Source organism: Meleagris gallopavo, chromosome 2 (genome assembly GCF_000146605.3).
Source record: "Meleagris gallopavo isolate NT-WF06-2002-E0010 breed Aviagen turkey brand Nicholas breeding stock chromosome 2, Turkey_5.1, whole genome shotgun sequence".
NCBI lineage: Eukaryota > Metazoa > Chordata > Aves > Galliformes > Phasianidae > Meleagris > Meleagris gallopavo.
This window is the reverse complement of record NC_015012.2, coordinates 9,891,135-9,908,384: the sequence shown is the minus strand read 5'-3', so window position 1 is coordinate 9,908,384 and position 17,250 is coordinate 9,891,135. Positions and strand designations below refer to the sequence as shown.

At 50.7% G+C, this 17,250-nt stretch overlaps 2 protein-coding genes across 2 annotated transcripts; one reads left to right on the top strand and one right to left on the bottom strand.

Annotated features, from left to right (window-relative positions):
* Position 1: 1 nt before the first annotated feature.
* Positions 2 to 14,475, top strand: PEX6 (peroxisomal biogenesis factor 6; the record flags this gene model as incomplete). Its single annotated transcript, XM_003203779.3, has 16 exons — positions 2 to 189; positions 567 to 650; positions 1,212 to 1,314; positions 1,500 to 1,636; positions 1,755 to 1,866; positions 6,413 to 6,621; positions 6,977 to 7,172; positions 7,562 to 7,638; positions 7,744 to 7,876; positions 10,231 to 10,436; positions 10,525 to 10,586; positions 10,964 to 11,072; positions 12,019 to 12,135; positions 12,519 to 12,596; positions 13,453 to 13,592; positions 13,898 to 14,475. Coding segments are annotated over 16 exons (2,088 nt in total), but the record flags the coding sequence as incomplete, so codon positions are not given.
* A 1,008-nt stretch (positions 14,476 to 15,483) lies between these two features.
* GNMT (glycine N-methyltransferase) lies at positions 15,484 to 17,250 on the bottom strand (the record flags this gene model as incomplete). The annotated part of the gene is made up of 6 exons (XM_010706618.1): positions 15,484 to 15,791; positions 15,872 to 15,993; positions 16,099 to 16,241; positions 16,644 to 16,757; positions 16,875 to 17,002; positions 17,078 to 17,250. Coding segments are annotated over 6 exons (852 nt in total), but the record flags the coding sequence as incomplete, so codon positions are not given.

The following is a 17,250-nucleotide window of genomic DNA, read 5'->3' as shown; positions in this document are numbered from 1 at the left end:
CACGGCGTGCCTCGTCCCCCCGCAGAGGTACGACGGGGTGCCCGGGGCTGCGGAAGGGAAGGGCAGCCGCTCCTTGTTGCCCGTGCCGCCCTTCGCCGCGGAGCTGCACGTCGAGATGATCTGCTCGCCTGCCTACTGCACCCGAGGCGTGTACGACCGCCTGCTCTACCGGCACTTCCAGACGCCCCGGTGAGCCGCGGCTGGACGCTTTTTAGGCGGTGGGCGGTGCGGTGCGGAGACGGGAGCCGGACGCTGTGGTTGTGGTGGGCCCTTCCGTCGGGATGTTCCATGATGCCGTGATTCATCTCCCCATAAGTTCACACAGGCCGCACTTCCACACAGCACTCTCCATTGCGCGCCCCCTCTGGTTGCGCCTGCTTTCATCCCATGCATCCCATCGTTCGGTATTCCCGGTTTCAGAATACAGAAAGGACTGAATTGGTGTTAACTGCTATATTACTTTCTGTAGAAGCGTGTGGTATGGAGTGGATGCACGAGAAGAATTTACCATTTCTCACTTAGTGAAGCTCTTGTTTTTTTTTTTTGTTGTTGCTGTGTTTTTGTAGGCTGGTCCAGGAGGGAGATGTCCTCTGTGTCCCAACATTTGGGTGTGCTGAGTTTTTAGATGGAAATGCAGACAAACTCCTTAGGTAAGTGCCAATGAACTGGTTCTGTTATACGGATACAAAAAGAGAAAAGGTGCTTTTCTCCTCCTTCTTGAAACAAGACAATGGGTTCTGTTCTCTTCTGTTCTTGGAGTCCGTAGAATCATAGATTGGCTTGAGTTGGAGGGGACCTTAAAGATCATTGAGTTCCAATCCCCTGCCATAGACAGGGTTGCCAGCTAGGAGTTTATCTGCCTGTTATTTTAGAGGGAGAGGGAAACATTGTTGGGTTGGGGACGGTTGCAGCTAAGAGCACAGCCTCCCTTAGCTTGCTTATGGAGGGAAGAGTTGAGAGAGAGTCCAGCGGGAAAAGAACAAAGGGGAGGAAGGGTGGAAAATGGAACTGTTCATGCAGGATTTGCAAGATGTGTTGAACACTGTTCAGTTCCATGATATATTTTAAAACTTAGGAATATAACCTTATGATGAATATTTTAGGCATTATTTTTTTGGATGGAGGCAGAACCCCAGGAGGCACAAACCTTCCATTGTGTGCTTAGATATCCTGCCTTCAAGATGTTGACCCAACGTTTGGTTTTCCTTTAGGTGGCCGGAGCTTTACTTCAAAGTGAGGAAGGTATTAGGCACGGTGGAAGGCATGCAGTCCGAGGGTTACCTGGCAGACACCCAAAACACCTCTCTGTATCTGGTAAGATTTCAGAGAGCAGGGTGATTGTCCAGAAGATCTGAGCCTGAGGTTGCTCAATCCACGACAGATATGCCTGTGGAGGCTTGCATTTCCTGCTCTTGAGAAATGGCATTTCAAGACAGACTGTCAGTTGGTCATTGTCTTTTCTCAACAGATGTTCTACAAAGTGCTGATTTTTCTCATAGGTGGGTTCAACAAACAGTGCTGTCCCGTCTGCCCCAGCCTATACCAGCCATGAGTTCTGGAGCAGTTTATCTCCTGCTGGACTTTCTGATGTTGTGAAGGAGCTCTGTGATGCTCTTCGGCCTTACCTGACCAGTCAGTGAGTTAGAACTCCTCCTAGCAAACCTCAGGAGAGCTGGGACCTTGGGTCTTAGGTTCTAGCAGGATGGGCAAGACACACATCTGATTATAGCTCTGGTCTTGAATTTCTGTTACAGGGCAGCAGCGCTGAATGGGGCTGGCAGCGTTCTCCTCTCAGGACCAAGTGGCAGTGGGAAAGCGATGGCTGTCAGAGCTGTGTGCAGCTGCCTCAACCTCCACCTCTTCAAGGTACTTCATCCTGCGAGCGGTTGATGAGAGGGTTTACCACATTGGAAGAATTTCAGAAACGTTCTTTAAGATAGCAGTACCAAAAAGCTGGCAACTGTGACATGAGCCCATTCAGAAACTGCTCCCATGCATGTATGCAGACAAAAGGAGTCAAAGTTTGCTGAGCTCAGTAGCTCACTCTGGCACAGGTTAGGACTGTTGATGGGCAAACCAGAAACAGATGATTAGGAAGAATATATAAAAATAGACCAAGCGCCAGGAGTTGTTTTCCCTGGTGTGTACCTTCCAGTGCTCAGGAATCAGTAATTTTGAGGTCTTGTGTTGCAGAGGTTGCCTTTATACCTTTCTTTAATAACTGTTATTTCGGTCAGTATAACTTACTTTGCAGCTGTGATGTTACACAGTTGTAGATTTCATTTCATTGGATAGATTATTGAATTGATACTACATAGGCCATTCTGAAAGTAATGTATCCTATTTATTTCCATGGAAATTAAAACAAACACAAAGAGCACAGTAACACCATTTGGTTGAGCAGATTCTCAGCTACAAACACTATTTTTCAGCATAGTCACCATGATTACCATTGTATGCATTTTCAGCAGTGATGAACAAGAGTTTGCATGCCACACTTGTGAAAATCTGTACCAGCAGAGGTGGCCTGTTTCACAGCTACTATGAGGGCATCATTGCTAGGAAAATGTTCCCCACACAGTTTATCTTTCATTGGCCCAAACAGATGGAACTCAGAAGGTACCGAATCTGGATCATACAGTGGTTGTAATAGGACAATCCAGCCAGATGAGTAGTGTACTCCATGGTCTTCAAACTAGAACGGGGCCTGGCATTATTGTGTTGGAAGAGAAAGGTTGTCGTCTTCTCTGGCCTGGCTCTGAAGTCCGAGCCTTCAGCTTAGTCAGTGTCACGATGTGGTGGTCAGAGTCAATGGTTCATCCAGGTTCCAGGAAACTCAAGAGGATCATCACTTTCCTATCAAAAAAGACACTGCACGTGACCTTAGCTCCTGGGGCTGTGTCTTGAACTTTTTCTTCAATGGGCGGGCAGTTCATATGTTGCCACTCTGTGGACTGCTCTTTTGACTCTGGTTCGTAGAGTCAACATCCATGTTTCACCACACTAATGATATGATTCAGGAAACTGTCACCTTCAGCCTCATTGTTTCAGTAGGTTCTGACAAACATATTATTGGAAATATCCAAATAATTTTCTAGGATGGTTTCTCTGATAAAGCAGATTTGACACCCTTTTACACTGGGTCATTGTTCTGGTCATCTGTCTGTCCTTGCATAGAGATAAGCTCAGAAGGAGGATGGAGGGGAGTATCTTGGAGCCTGTATATGGCATCCTAACATTCCCACAAAGTGGGACAGTTCTGCTTTGTCTAAAGGCCCTGACTCCTTTGAAAGTTTGTTAAATGTATTTCGCTTCTGCCAGTCTAATGAACGACCTTACAATATGTTTCCTAGTTCAGAATACTATACCCACATTGTTTAGAACATTTAAAATCTATTGCAGCTTAGTGAGAAAGAATTTGTTAGGTAAATTGGGAACTATGTTTCTAAAATATGTTACTAATATGTATATGGTATTCTTACTTTCCACATCAGCAATTTCTAAGGATATGTTACAGCTTAATTCTTTAGGTCAACTGCCCTTTTCAATGTTCAATGCAGAAATAACACTTTCACTTTCCACAGTATACACAGTGTTGTTTCTGTTCCTGTGTGAGTATTCATTGTGCCCACCTGGTGCAAACTTTGTGATATTCCTATGTTGCCACCATCATTTCTAGTGCATTGAAGCTGATATTCAGCTCCATATGCAGTTCCCTGTCGTAATCCATCAATTCACGTGGATGAGCTGATGAAGATGCTCTTCATTTGTGCTGTGACAGCTGTGCACCACTGTCCAGAATTTGGCTTTGTCTTTCACATCACTGTCACCACTGCTGGCACGCACCACCCACCACTTCACTATGCTCCCATACACTGTTTGGTCTCCATAAACGTTCAGTGAGCGTCAGTGAATGTCAGTGGGTGCCATTTTATCCGCATTGAGAAATTCAGTTCCACTTTGCCCCAGACATACTTCCATGTCAGACATCATTGTGTCAGACTGCCCCTCTGCTGCCATCTGTCACGTCATGGCAGCAGAATGTAACGGGATATTGTCCTAAAATCTGCTTCAAAATGTCCCTGCTTTGAAAAAAGCTGCAATGTAACTGTGTTCCCATTCGCTATTCTCCCTCCTAAGAGCAAAAAGCCCCAGAATCTTCCATTAGTCTGCTTGGATTTGGGAAGGGGAACATCAAAATTATATATCTTTAGAAAAAGAGAACTGTGGAGAATAACAAAGTTCTCACATCTGCTATGGAGGTGAATGAGAGACACTCTAACATAAAATGAGGCTACTGCAGTGATCACGTAGGGATGGCCTTGAAAAAAGTAATCTGAAGACAGAACAGGGAAGCAGGGATATGACTGTCACTGGAAAACAAGAGGCATCCTTCAAAGAGCAGTAAGCTGTAGCAGGTTAGAGTGGAGGATGGAGTTGGTAAAGAGGAGTATGACTCCGAGGAACTGTTAAAGTTTCCATATAGTTACTGCAAGTTTCTGTCCTGTAAACCTTCACAGTTTCTTAAAGGTGTTACACCAAGCATGTGGTGAAGGTAACTTGATTGATACAGTCTACTTGGATTTTGTAAAGGTTCTGGGGGATACTGAGTGGTAGTGAGTAGATCCTGGTATTGATAGTGCAGGTTAAAGATTTGGGACAGGATGGGGGTAGCTGGTGAGTCATCACAGTCAACAGTGTACCTCTGCAGCTGTCTGGACTGGGAGCATATTCAGAAATGACCTGGGAAAAGAAGGTGAACTGTGACATGATGGTTTGTTCGTAACCAAATTATTAAGTGGAAGAGGAAGGACAGGCTCCTTGGCCTAGAGGAGAGCTTTAGTGAGGCAAGATGACTCAGTAGCAAAACAGCAGATAAAAATCACTGTAGGTAGCTGAACATGAAAAACAATGAATTTCTGACTCCTTTGTAGTGGAAATGCTAAGTCACGGCCTGAACCAGTGATTGAGCACCTGGTGGGAAGGCAGGGCCAATGCAGAGAAGCTCAGGTGTATGCAATGCTCCTGACCTCATTTAATGGTTGGCACTGGAGGCAAGGGTATCTTGCTGGAGATCCCTGTTTATCAGAGGTCTTTCACAGGTAAGCAGCTTTTTTTCCTTCATTTCTGCATCCGTGGCTGCTGCATTTGGGCTTGTCCTCATTTGCTGCTATTGTTGCTGTACTTTCCATCACATTATAGCGTTACACTCCCACCAGTCAGGATAAATAATTTATTTATTTATTTTAATCAATGGCTCCCTGAAGACTTTGGCTTCAGATCATACTTTAGGAAGCAAACTGGAGAGTAGATGCTGCTTCTGTGGAAATCTGTTGCTACGAATGAAATATCATCCACTGTTGTAGTCTCTGCATATCAAGAATGTAGAGCTGAATTGGAAAAATCCAGAGGAGGTCACCGAGGAGGATCAGCCTAGAGCAGTTTCTGTGTAGTGAAAAGCTGAAGAGACTCTTCGGCTGGAGAAATAAAGAACTTAAGGATGAATTTGATAGACATTTACAAGATCTTGAGCGATCAGCAGAGAGTGGAAAGTGTTTGATTTTCTGTCTGTGCTAGGACGAGGCCTGAGGCTGACAAGTGAAACTAACGGGAGGCAGGCTATGTTTGGGTGTGCTGTGGCACTGCCACACCCTGGTAAGTGGTCTCAGCTTCTAGCGGGATGTGCAAGACACATATCTGATTATAGCTTGGGTTTTGACTTTGTGTGCCTCATTTAAAGGCTAACACTACTGAATCCAAGGGTACACGCTGTTCATCTAGTTCTCCTGTTCCAGTTTCTACATTTCTGTAGTGCACAGAGCAGAGGCTTTCCCAGAGATGATTTGCCTTTCCCTGGTGCGACCTCTCAGCACCAAGGGGCAGCAGTGCGTGTTTCTAGCAGTACTCAAGCTATTGTTTGAAGCTTTTCTCTCCTTTTTGCAGGACTCATCCAGTGTTTGCCAGTAAACAACTGGTCTGGGCTTCTAATCACCCATAACTTCTTTTTTTCCCCCTCTTAACCTTCTACCTTCCTCTTGCACTTAGAGTTTGTGTGGCACTAGGTTGAGTAATTTCCTGAGCTTTCCCCTCTGCTCTTTGTTCTGAAACACCTTACTTGGCCTTTTTGACAACTTAGATTGCCTGAGCCCTGACATCTATGTATTTCGTTGACTTTTCCAGTCCCTTGGCCTCAGCTCTTTCAGACAAGAGCCTTTTCTTCCTTTGCAGAAAAGCACGACGCTGCTCTTTTTCCATGCCAGATGATCCTAACCTGTCAATAAGCAGGAGTCCTTTTAGATCCCCTTTCATCTGTCAATTGTCTATGGAACATTTTGCAGCAGTGAGCATCTCCCTCTGTCCCCCGGCAGTCTGTGTTGCTGCCCCTGCAGGCTGTGTGTTGTATGTCTTGCAGGTTGATTGTGTTAGTTTGTGTGGTGACACCAGTGCAGCTACAGAGGAGAAAATACAGATGGCCTTTGCGCAGGCCCAGCAGTATCGTCCCTGTGTGCTTCTACTGAAAGACATAGAGGTGCTTGGCAGAGATCGGGACAGGCTAGGAGAGGACGCCAGGGTCATCGCTACTCTGAGGCAGCTGCTTCTGGACAGAGACCCAGCACTGAGGTAAGGACCTTATGGTCTGTGCACCAAGATGATTCATTACTTCTGCTGTTCCTAGGTCAGCAGTCACTGTTGCATAAAGGATTTTTTTGTTGCTACCACATTCAGTTTTGATTTTAATCTAGTGAAGACTTTCCTCGACTTGGTTTGTTCACTTCATTGAGGGCTTGCTCTTCCAACTCAGTGGTGTCAGTGGCTGGAGGAGCCAGGAGGCCTTATTATCTGAAGCTGGGCTGGTTTCTGCCTTTGTTCAGATAAGAAAAGCTGGCATGTTTGTTGTGACCATTGGAGAGTGATTTGATGTGGGTGATGGCAATGCGGGGAGAGAGTTTTCCACAGAGCTGTTCCCCTTTCTCAGCAGCCACCCTGTCCTGGTGATTGGCACAACCTGCAAGTCCCAGGATGTTCCTACAGACGTGCAGACTGCTTTCCTTCACGAGGTGAAAATTGAGGCTCTTTCAGAAGACCAGAGGAGGGCGATGCTGAGCACGCTGACTGCCAGTCTTCCTCTGGGCAAAGAAGTGAGCCTAGCCAAGCTGGCCCGCAGGACTGCAGTGAGTGAAACCACAGTGGTGCGTGGAGCAGGGTGGGCTTGTGATGTGGCAGGTCGGGAGTGCTGGGCCAACCTCCTGTGTCTGGCCGTGTAGAAAAGGGGCAGTTCCAACAGCACAGTCACTGTCTTCAGTGGGAAACCCTGTTCCTCACACCTCAGCTCTAACGTAATTTCTAGTGCCTAAGGACTCTACGCTTTTTGCAGATGTGGTTTTTTTTCCACTGTCTTCTAGCAGAGCTAGCACAACACGCAACATCAAAGCAAACTAGAGACTTTAAACAGAGCACAGAAACTCAAAGAACAGCTCTGCAAGGAATCTTGCCCCTTTTATAGCCTGGCTGGAGCTGCATTCAGGGATTGAACTGATGCTGTTTGTTTCCACATTCACAGGGTTTTGTGCTGGGAGATTTCTGTGCCTTGCTGTCCCACAGCAGCCGGGCTGCTTGTACCCGCATCCAGGCCTTGAGGTAGCACAGGCAGTTTGGCAGGAGGCAGGGAGGGTGGGGATGCAGTGAGCCTGACAGCTGTGGAGTGGGGAGTGCGTGAACTCTCCCCTTCTCTTTCCTTGCCAGTTTTCCAGGTGGACTGAGTGAGGAAGTGGAGAGAGATTTTTGCACTGCTGGCTTCCCAGTACTCGAGGAGGATTTCAATGTTGCACTGGACCAGCTACATGATGCCCATTCACAGGCAGTGGGAGCCCCAAAGGTAGGATCCTAGAAGTGGGATTGTTTTTCTAAAGCTCTGTGGCTCAAGATACCTCTCACAGACCTCAGCAGGCTGGCACATGCCCAACCACATTGCCTCCTGCTGTCTCATTCCACATATTCCCCCAGCCATGGGAAAAAGTTCAGCTGGGTTTTTGACCTTACTGGTTTTGAATTTGGCCAGGGAAGCTCTTGCAGATGTAATTGGAGACTGCTTCATCAACTAATACAGTAGGGATGCCAGGCTGTGTAGCTCAGCCTTTCAAGAGATAAAGGTAAGCAGAGGGCTGACTGCCTTGTTGAGGCTGAAGCCACCTGCCATTATAGGAGCAGAGAGGACATGACACAAGCTGGAGATGGAGTTTCCCTACATGCTCAAGAACCTTTAAACTTGGTCTGTGACCTTGGCCACAGCTCAAACTGGATTTTCTGACAGCCAGGCAGTTTGAAAGTGGGGGATTATTCAGGGAAAGGGACATGAAGTGTGAGAGAGAATCAGCTGAGTGAACTTCTCAGGGGGGAGCATGGTCTGCCTCTGGCTCAGGATCAAGGAAATAGCATTTATGTTGGCCATTTCTGCTGGGCAGTGTGGTATTGGGACCAAGCAAAATGATCAGAGCCTCATCTCCGCGCTGTCAGATTAAAATCACTGGACTCAGTACAGGACTTGAAATGCTGCCTCAGAGCAGTTATTCAGGCACCTTCCCCAGCTGCCCATTTGCAGTCATGGCCAAGCAGGGTATCACCTTGCTGGTGTCGTCGTTTGGAAGCTACTCCAGGACTGTTCAGTACCTAATAAACGAATGAATTAAATGAGCTCAGCTTTGAGGAGTGTTTGCCAAGTTCACTATAAGACAAATAATTACCTTAGACTCTGCTCAGCAGTGAGCTGTGTGAATGGGAGCTAATTTTGTTTGCATTTTACAGTCTCTTAACAATTTCTTAGTAGTTGGCTGTGGTTCAAAAAGCCCATTAGCAGACTTCAACATGCATAATTTTCAATTCTAGGCTTACTTCTACTGGTTATTTGCACATTTGTTTGCAGTTGAAGGAACGTCAACTCGAGCCTCCAAGAAAAAAAAACAAACTTCAAACTTCAGTTGCTAGCAGCATCTGCAATATGTCCTAGAGTTATGATGTATTTTTTGAAAACAACCTTGCTGCCATTTTCCAGCACTTGTATCTGTAGAGCTTTTCCTAGGGAAACAGCAAAAGCAAGAATGTAGGGGAGAAGACAACTGTTCTGCTCATCTGCAGTGGGGAAAGAGGGCCTGTGACCTTCTGCTTCAAAGATTTTCTTCTAGAAATCCTTATCTTGCCTGTCCTGATTTTTATTTATTTATTTATTTTTTTTTTTTGGTGGAGTTGTTGGGCAGCTGGAATAGTAGCATGATAATGTCATCTCAAGTAGCAGAAGAAGGAGTGTCAAATTGGCCAAGGGGCAAAGGAATTTTGCTTTGGCTATTTTTAACCCTGCAGTTTGTGCTGACACCTGTTCAGCACCCAGCCAGCAGCTGGGGGGAAGTGTTCTGGGGCTTTGCTTTCCCTGCATGTTCCCGGGAGAGCTGCTCTGACTCTGGAGATCTGTCCCACAGGCTGTGGCATTCTGGCTATTTCTAAAGCTTTTGAGCAGCATTCTCCTCCAAGATCGCTTTACTCAGCATAAAATAACAGAAGTGACATGTCACCCATCTCAGGTTTGCTGTCTTTCCTCTTGTTGCAATGATCCCTTGTGTACTTGCAAGGAATCACCGCATCCTTGGCTATTACTTGTAAGCATCTATGGAGTTTGTTCCTGTATTTCCCCCTTCAAAAGCATGTAGTTTTCTGCACAGTGTCCTCTAGGATGATTCTACTTCACACCATCCTTTATGTGACAGAGGTTCTAGTAGCCCAGGTTTTGTCACTCTAGTGAAGCCCTTGCTCAGTCTGACCATCCTGGGGGACAAGGTGCCCTGGACACAAGTAGCACACAGTTGCTAGGTTCAGGTTTCCTTTTTCATTTATTTATTTATGTATTTTTACCTCCCTCATGTTCCTAACTGTGTGTCTGCAGTAGAGTTCTCCCCTCAAGGTTGCAGGCAGACACTATTACTGTTTTTTATTTCGCTCATGGGCAGTAGGAGGTGCAGTGGAGAATCAGAGAAGCCTGCAGGTTGTTTGTGGAGATGTGTGGCTTGGTTTCACTGTTGCAACACTCAAGAGAGGATGGGGGATCTCACATAAGGGATAGTTGGGCAGTGTGGTGTGCGGCTGTTTTGCTGCGTAGCAAATGATGACTAATAACCCATTGGAGCTAGAGCTAAACAAGCAAGCTCAGAAAGAACTGCTGACAGGGACTTGACTCTCGTGCAGATCCCCTCCGTGTCCTGGCAGGACGTTGGTGGGCTCCATGAGGTGAAGAAGGAGATCCTGGACACTATCCAGTTGCCCCTGGAGCACCCGGAACTGCTGTCACTGGGTCTGCGCCGCTCTGGTCTGCTGCTGTATGGACCTCCTGGGACGGGAAAGACCTTGTTAGCAAAAGCTGTGGCGACCACATGCACCATGACATTCCTTAGGTGAAGAGTGGGGGTCTTGCAATAGGACTTTCTCCTGGCAGTCTATGGGATGCTCTAACCTGTTCCCTTTTCTCCTCCTCCTCCACAGTGTGAAAGGGCCAGAGCTCATCAACATGTATGTTGGACAAAGCGAGGAGAACGTGCGTAATGGTGAGCAGAAGCATCCCAGTCCTCATGTGGCAAGAGGATCTGTTCTGTGGTGGTGGAGGGGAGGAGGGAGTGCTTGAACTGTTTCTCCAGACTCCCATTCACAGCTGCCAGCAAGGGTATAAATCCATTGTCTGCTATACCATGTCAGTTCCCTGCCTCACTGCAGTTGCCCCTCTTACGCACTCTGCTCCTTCCAGTCTGTCTTTGGTGTTCCTGATGGGGAAGCAGCCCCTCACAGACACAGCTGAGCTTTGGGACCGCTCAGACAGGAGCAAAGGTGGTGGTGCAGCAGTGGGCAGCTGACTTCCATCTGCAGATCTCTGCTGGTGACAGCTTCTCTGAGTCTTTCTCACCTTGTGTGTTCTGTCTCCTCCCAGTGTTTGCCAGAGCCAGGGCAGCTGCTCCCTGCATTATCTTCTTTGATGAACTGGATTCTCTGGCCCCAAATCGTGGGCGGAGTGGAGATTCAGGAGGTGTCATGGACAGGTGAGTGAGCACAGCCTGTTGGGAAAGCAGGCATGCCCTGCCTGCCTGGGGGTACATGGGATGGCCCAGCTAGGCAGAGGTCATCCCAACTCTTTATCTCATTTTTTTTCTCTCCTTGTTCCCTTCAACTCTGCATGGCCTTTCTCTGGCCATTGCTGTTTGCATTGCAGCAGATTCCTGATTGCCCAAGCTCATTGTGCAAACACTGGTTAAAAATGTGCCTCCTCCAACTGCTTCCGTGGCTGCCAGCTGTTCCCTTTGGCCTCTCCAAGGTTATCCTTCACACCCCTGCTTTGCTGTCTTATTAGTTGCTATTTTCCTGAGGTGGGAAACTTTTCAGCTGCCTCTGTTAGGAGCAAAGCAGGTACAGCTTGTTGATACCCAGAAACAGAGTAATTTCCCCCAGGGGTCTTCTGTTGGGCTTATAGTCTTTATCCAATCTCTTCCTCCATTCCTGAGGGGGTTCTGCAGTGCTTTCCAGTGATGCCATTTGCTCTTAGCATCCACCAGTGGCTTAGGAAGGAGCAATTATGGTGCCTGTTGATTGTTCCAGGTGATTCCAAAGCTCAGTGGAGATATCCCTATGCCAGGAGGTCTGTGCAGCACTGAAGTACTGTGTTGCCAAACCATCACAAGCCCTGCGGTTGCAGAACTGGATCTGCACTGTGCTGCTTGCTACCCTGAGGATAGGATGGCAGCATCAGGGCCTGCTAGAGTGTCCCTAGCACTGATTGATGGGTCTTGCAGCTGAATTTGCTGGGCAATACCACATAGCAGGGACAGTTAGGATTAGCAGGTACATCTGAGTGCAGAACCTTATCTAGAGCCATGCATGCCTGCCTATGTTTGGCCTGTGTTGTCATTGTCTAACAGCAAGTTACAAGCACATACAGTGGTAATGGTGATGATTTGCCTAGTTCTGAGTGTCCTATCTCACTCCTTGCAGAGTTGTCTCACAGCTCCTGGCTGAACTTGATGGCCTCCATTCCAGCAGAGAGGTGTTTGTCATTGGAGCAACCAACAGGCCTGACCTCCTGGACTCAGCTCTGCTCCGGCCAGGCAGGTGTGTCATATCCTACCCTGCCTTGCTCTGGGGTAGGTCTCTCGAGCACCTTGGCCATTGGTGAGCTAGACTGTGGCCCCACCAGGGCCTTATCTGGAGAGCTCCCTCCCAGCCTGTCCTCATGGCTGTGATTTGCCTGTCCTGGGGCAGGACTTCGTACCATCCACCCTTGTTGGACCCATGTGGTTCCCATCATTCCATTTCTCTGCCTTGCCAAGGTCCCTCTGAAGAGTAGCCTTGACCTCCAGCGTATCGTCTGCACCCCTCATCCCCAGATAGCTTTCCATCTTCCAAGGACTTGACATCCAAAGCAGCTGCCCCAGGGCCCTATTTTAGTTGCCACCAGTGGCCTGTTCTTGATGGTCTCTTCTCTCTGCTGACAGATTTGACAAGCTGGTCTATGTGGGCGTAAATGAAGACCGGGAATCACAGCTGCAGGTGCTGAGTGCTGTCACCAGGAAGTAAGTGACCCTGTCCTCTTGCAGCACCCTTCCACTGCTTTCCAATGGGTAGCAGCCTTCCTGGGGCTGATGTGCAGTGTGCTCCAACTTGGCCTCATGTCTGAGTGCTGCAGAGTCACTGTTGGGCAATCAGGAGGTAGGGTGAGAGGTTAAGGTAAATCCAGAAGCAGAACAGGAGCTGAGCTCGCTCAGGAGTATTTCTGGAGGGAGAAAGGCAAGCTGCACTATCTGAATGTGAATGTGCACCCCAGCAGCTGGGTGAGCAGCAGAGCAACTGGGAATCTGCCTCTGCAGGGCCTTTGTGCAAGGGATAGCTGTGATCACTTCTGCTTTGAAGAATGGGGTGGAAGAAGTGACAGCGTAGGCTGGCTGTATGCACGGTTCCACACCGTGTGGCTTGGCAGCCATGCCCTCCAGCACTGGGCTGTAGGAGGCTCACTGTCTACAGCATGACTGTGATGGGGTGGTTTGGTGTTTCAGTGGTTAGCGTTGTCTGTAATTAAATGTTGTTATTCAGCCCTTGCTGTAGGCTGTTCACAGGTGTGTAGAGCACTTCATTTCACTGAGTGAGAACTCAAGTCGCCTTTGATCCTACTCGGCAGTAGAGAGGACACTGCTCTGGGGTTGTTGCAAAGAAATGAATGACTGGTTTAAAAAAGAAAACAACAAAAAACACAACAAAACATAGAATCAACCAACCAAGTAGAACGCTTTGATTTTTCTGAAGCACGAAGAGCAGAGTCCAGAAGTTGCTAAACATGGGGTGTGACTCTGTGGCCTGTGATCCCTCCTACCCAGCCACTGGCTGCTGCCTGTCTCCCAGACTCTCAGCACCTGTGGTTTTATTTCTTGGCAGGTTTAAACTGGATCCTTCTGTGAACCTCAGCAGCATCCTAGAAGAGTGCCCAGCTCAGCTGACAGGAGCTGATATCTACGCACTGTGCTCAGATGCCATGATGTGTGCTGTCAAACGCAAGGTGGAATGGATCGAGGAGGGTAGGAGCCCAGCCCCTCCTCACCCCTTGTGCTGGAGTTGCCCACCACAAGGACAGAGGGCAGTTAGCACTGCTATAGCAGGAGTTGGGCTTGGAGGGAAGAGCCCCAATGGCTCTGGGCCGTTTCTAAGTGCAAGGCTGTGGGTTGCTAGCAGGAGCTTTCGCCATGTGTGATTGTCTGCACCTTGCATGGCCTCAGTGGGGAGGAGAAAGGCAGTTTTCTTTCCCCTTCTCTATCTGGAAAAAGGACTGGAGGCTCTGCTCCCTCGCTTTGCTTTCAACTTTTTTTCATTCTTTTTTACACAGGGTTGGATACAGAGAGCTCTGTTCTCATACTCACCATGGAAGACTTCCTGCAGGCTGCTGCGAGGTTGCAGCCATCAGTCTCTGAGCAGGAGCTCCTCAGGTACAAACTAATCCAGCAGAAGTTTGCTGCCTGCTAATAAGGCTCAGGAGAGCTGGGACTGGAGGAGCAAAGGGATGATGGAGCTAAGGGGCGTGAGAGAACTGGGGCAGAAACACCCACCTGCTACCTTCCTATTGCTCCTGCTTCTCTTTTTTCAATCTTGGCAGAAAAAATGGCTGTGCAGTTTTGACAACCAAAGCCTTGTGTGGGTGTTGACCTAGTGGGGGACTCTGTAACAGCCCCTCTAGTGTAGGGGGTGCAGCACCTGGCCGCCAGGAGCATGCTGGAGGGACAGAGCAGTGACAGGGAAGCAAGGATGGCTCTACTGGTTGGCAGTAGTCACCTTTGGGATGGCAGCAACACCCCTGATTGGGGAGCTGGCTGTAGTACAGGGCCATTAGCGGGCAATGCTGCTGCCATGGGCTCTGGCCTTGCCCTGGACCCTACAAATAAATATAGCTTTCTGTTTCAGCTTTCAGCACTCGTGCTCGCTTGCTGGGGGCTTGGGATGGGCTGTGCCAGCCCGGGAGGGGGCTGTGTATCACAGAGAAACTAGTAGCTGGGGGGTGCAGGGCTGTGGCTGCTCTTGTACATCCAGCACAGGGGGCCAGGACAAAATGCAGTGGGGACAAGTCCAGCAAAGGAAACTCCCATTAAATAGTAGGCAAAACCTGTCCCAGTGAACAGTAGGAGGTCAATACTCACCCCACCCCACGGCTGGAGCAGCCATGAGCTGCTCCATATGAGCCAAGCACGCACTCCTGCTCCTGCCTCGGTTCTCACTGCAGCCTCTTGGCAGCTGCTGCCCCTGCCACACGTGCACTGCTTCCTGCCCTCCACCATGGATCCCAAATAAATCCCACACTAGGGCTGTGTGTCAGTCAGCTGGCAGCTGCCTTCATGTCCGCCTCATGGCTGCCAGCTCTCGGCAGCTGCTCCTGCAGCTCCCAGGCAGAGCATCAGCCCTCTGTGTTAGTGGCACCAAAGCTGCTGCCAGTAGTGTTGCTGAGCCATGTGTGGCTGGCAAGGAGTGTGCCCCCACCGTGCTTTTCCCCAGAGGGCCACTCCTCCAGCAGCTGCAGGCCCTTCATGCATGGTGGCCTGGCTAATGAGTGCCTCCAGCATGAAGCATGTTCAGGCAGAGCTGGCCTGGAGGGAGCTGGGACTGAAGGAGCCGGGATCTGATCCCCAGCTCTGCAGGGTGGGCAAGAAGTGAACTGTAGCTGCACCAAGCATTTCAACTGGGTGTTTGTAACCCCCCTACCTACGTGGCTCTCCAGATGGTGCTCCGTGGGGCTCAGTGCCCTCTTGGAGGCTGTGGAGCTGTGCCACCACTCAGGCACCAGCCCTGGCACTTCACCCTTGGCACTGCGGGATGGGCTGGGAGCAGAGGGCTGGGATGAGGCCATGCCCACCAGGCCCTGCGACCCCAGTCCCACCCGGCTGAAGGCAGCTCACCCCACAGACGGACACACGGACCATGGGCTCCGGTTGCTCTCACAGACGCTCTTAATTAACAGCAGTTGGCTGCTGGGTGAGTCTCCATGAAGTCCCCAGCCACCTGTTTGTCTGCAGAGCTACTCAGAGTGCTCTGCCACCACAGTCCTGTCACAGCAGCCCCCTCAGGCAGTCTTCTTGACGACGTGGATGAAGTAGCAGGGAACATGGGCCTGACCCGGCGTGTAGGACTGGAAGTCACCCAGGACGCTGTGCTGGCACTTCCCCTGGAAGGCACCTTTCAGCAGTGCTGTGAAGGCCTCCAGCCGGTGCGGGTAGTACGAGAGGCGGAATTTGCTGCAATGAGGCAATGGCCATGAGGCTGGGCAGACACCGAGGCCCAGCCTCGGCTGGAACCCCCATGCAGCCCCTCTCACCTCAGCTCCGGGGAGGCCCCTGCCTCTGTCGGGGGGACCTGCACGGTGTAGTCCAGGGTCACCATGTGGGCCTTGTTGTTCACCAGCAGCACTGAGGTGGTGATGTCCTTGGTCAGGTCGCTCTGGGGACAGCAGAACGTTGGTGTCCCGCTGCTCCCTGGCCCCAGCCTGGGGAACGGGGCTGTGGCAGAGGGCAGTGGAATGGAGCAGGGATGGCAACTGCCCACCTTGTAGTAGATGTTCTTTCCAGGCGGCGCGCAGCCGGTGGCCAGGATGTGGTCATAGTTGCGGTGGTCGATGACCAGGACGCCACCAGGCCGCACCATGCTGGCGATGTTCTTCAGGGCCAGTTTGTGGTCACTCTGGTCCCCTGGGGAGAACAGCCCAGAGTCCCCAGGCACGGACTGTGCCTCCACATCCACACAAACCCACACGGTTCCCCCAGCCTGTGGCTCGGGGCACCCGCAGCTCCACCCCCGTGATGAGCTCAGGCACGCTCTCAGCCTCTCCAGGGAAGTGTGGGGAACCCACAGCCCCACACATGGCACAGGTCTGGGTGTGCCTTCGGCCCAGCCAGAGGTGACACAGACACACACAGCTCTACCACCGCCTCAGTGGCCCCATGGAGCCCCAAAGCAGCGCCTGTTTTCAGACACGCTGCCACAGCGCAATCTACCTGTGCCATGAGCTAGGGCACGTCCTCAGCCTCCCTCCAGACAGGTGTGTGGCAGCCCCCGATCCCTCCAGCTGCAGCCCCACCTTTGAGTCTCACCTTTGAAGTCGGGCAAGTGCGCGAAGGAGTTCCCCAGGCAGATGACAGCGTCAAAGCCGTCCCCGGGCTTCTCCAGGTCCTGCTCCAGCGTCAGCCAGTTGGCCTCCTCGATGACTGCGGCACGCGGAGAGGATGAAGGCAGGGGCCCTCCGCAAGGACCCTCCGCTCCCCTCCCCCTCTCCCTCCCGCCGTCCCCCCCGCCAAAGCCCCACGCACCCCCCGGGCCCGCACCCCATCGGTCGAAGGGTTCCTCCTTGCGCCGCTCCCAGCGCTCCTTCAGCGCGTACTTGAGCATCTTGTCGCTGGCGTCCACGCTGGTCACCTGGAAGCCCTCCTCCAGCAGCATGATGGAGTCCACCCTGGGGACAGCGCCGTCAGCGGGACGGGAGAGGGAAGGGAGAGGTCGGGAGGGACGCGGAGACGCGGGGCCTCACCCGGTGCCGCAGGCCACGTCGAGGACGGAACGGCAGCGGTGCTGGCGGAGGAGCGCCAGGAGCCAGCTGCGGTACTCGGCCGTGCGGCTCCGCGTGTCCCCGATGTACAGCTGCCAGACCCTCGCCGCCCGCCCGTCCGCATACTGATCCGGCAGCCCCTCCGCCGCCACCCC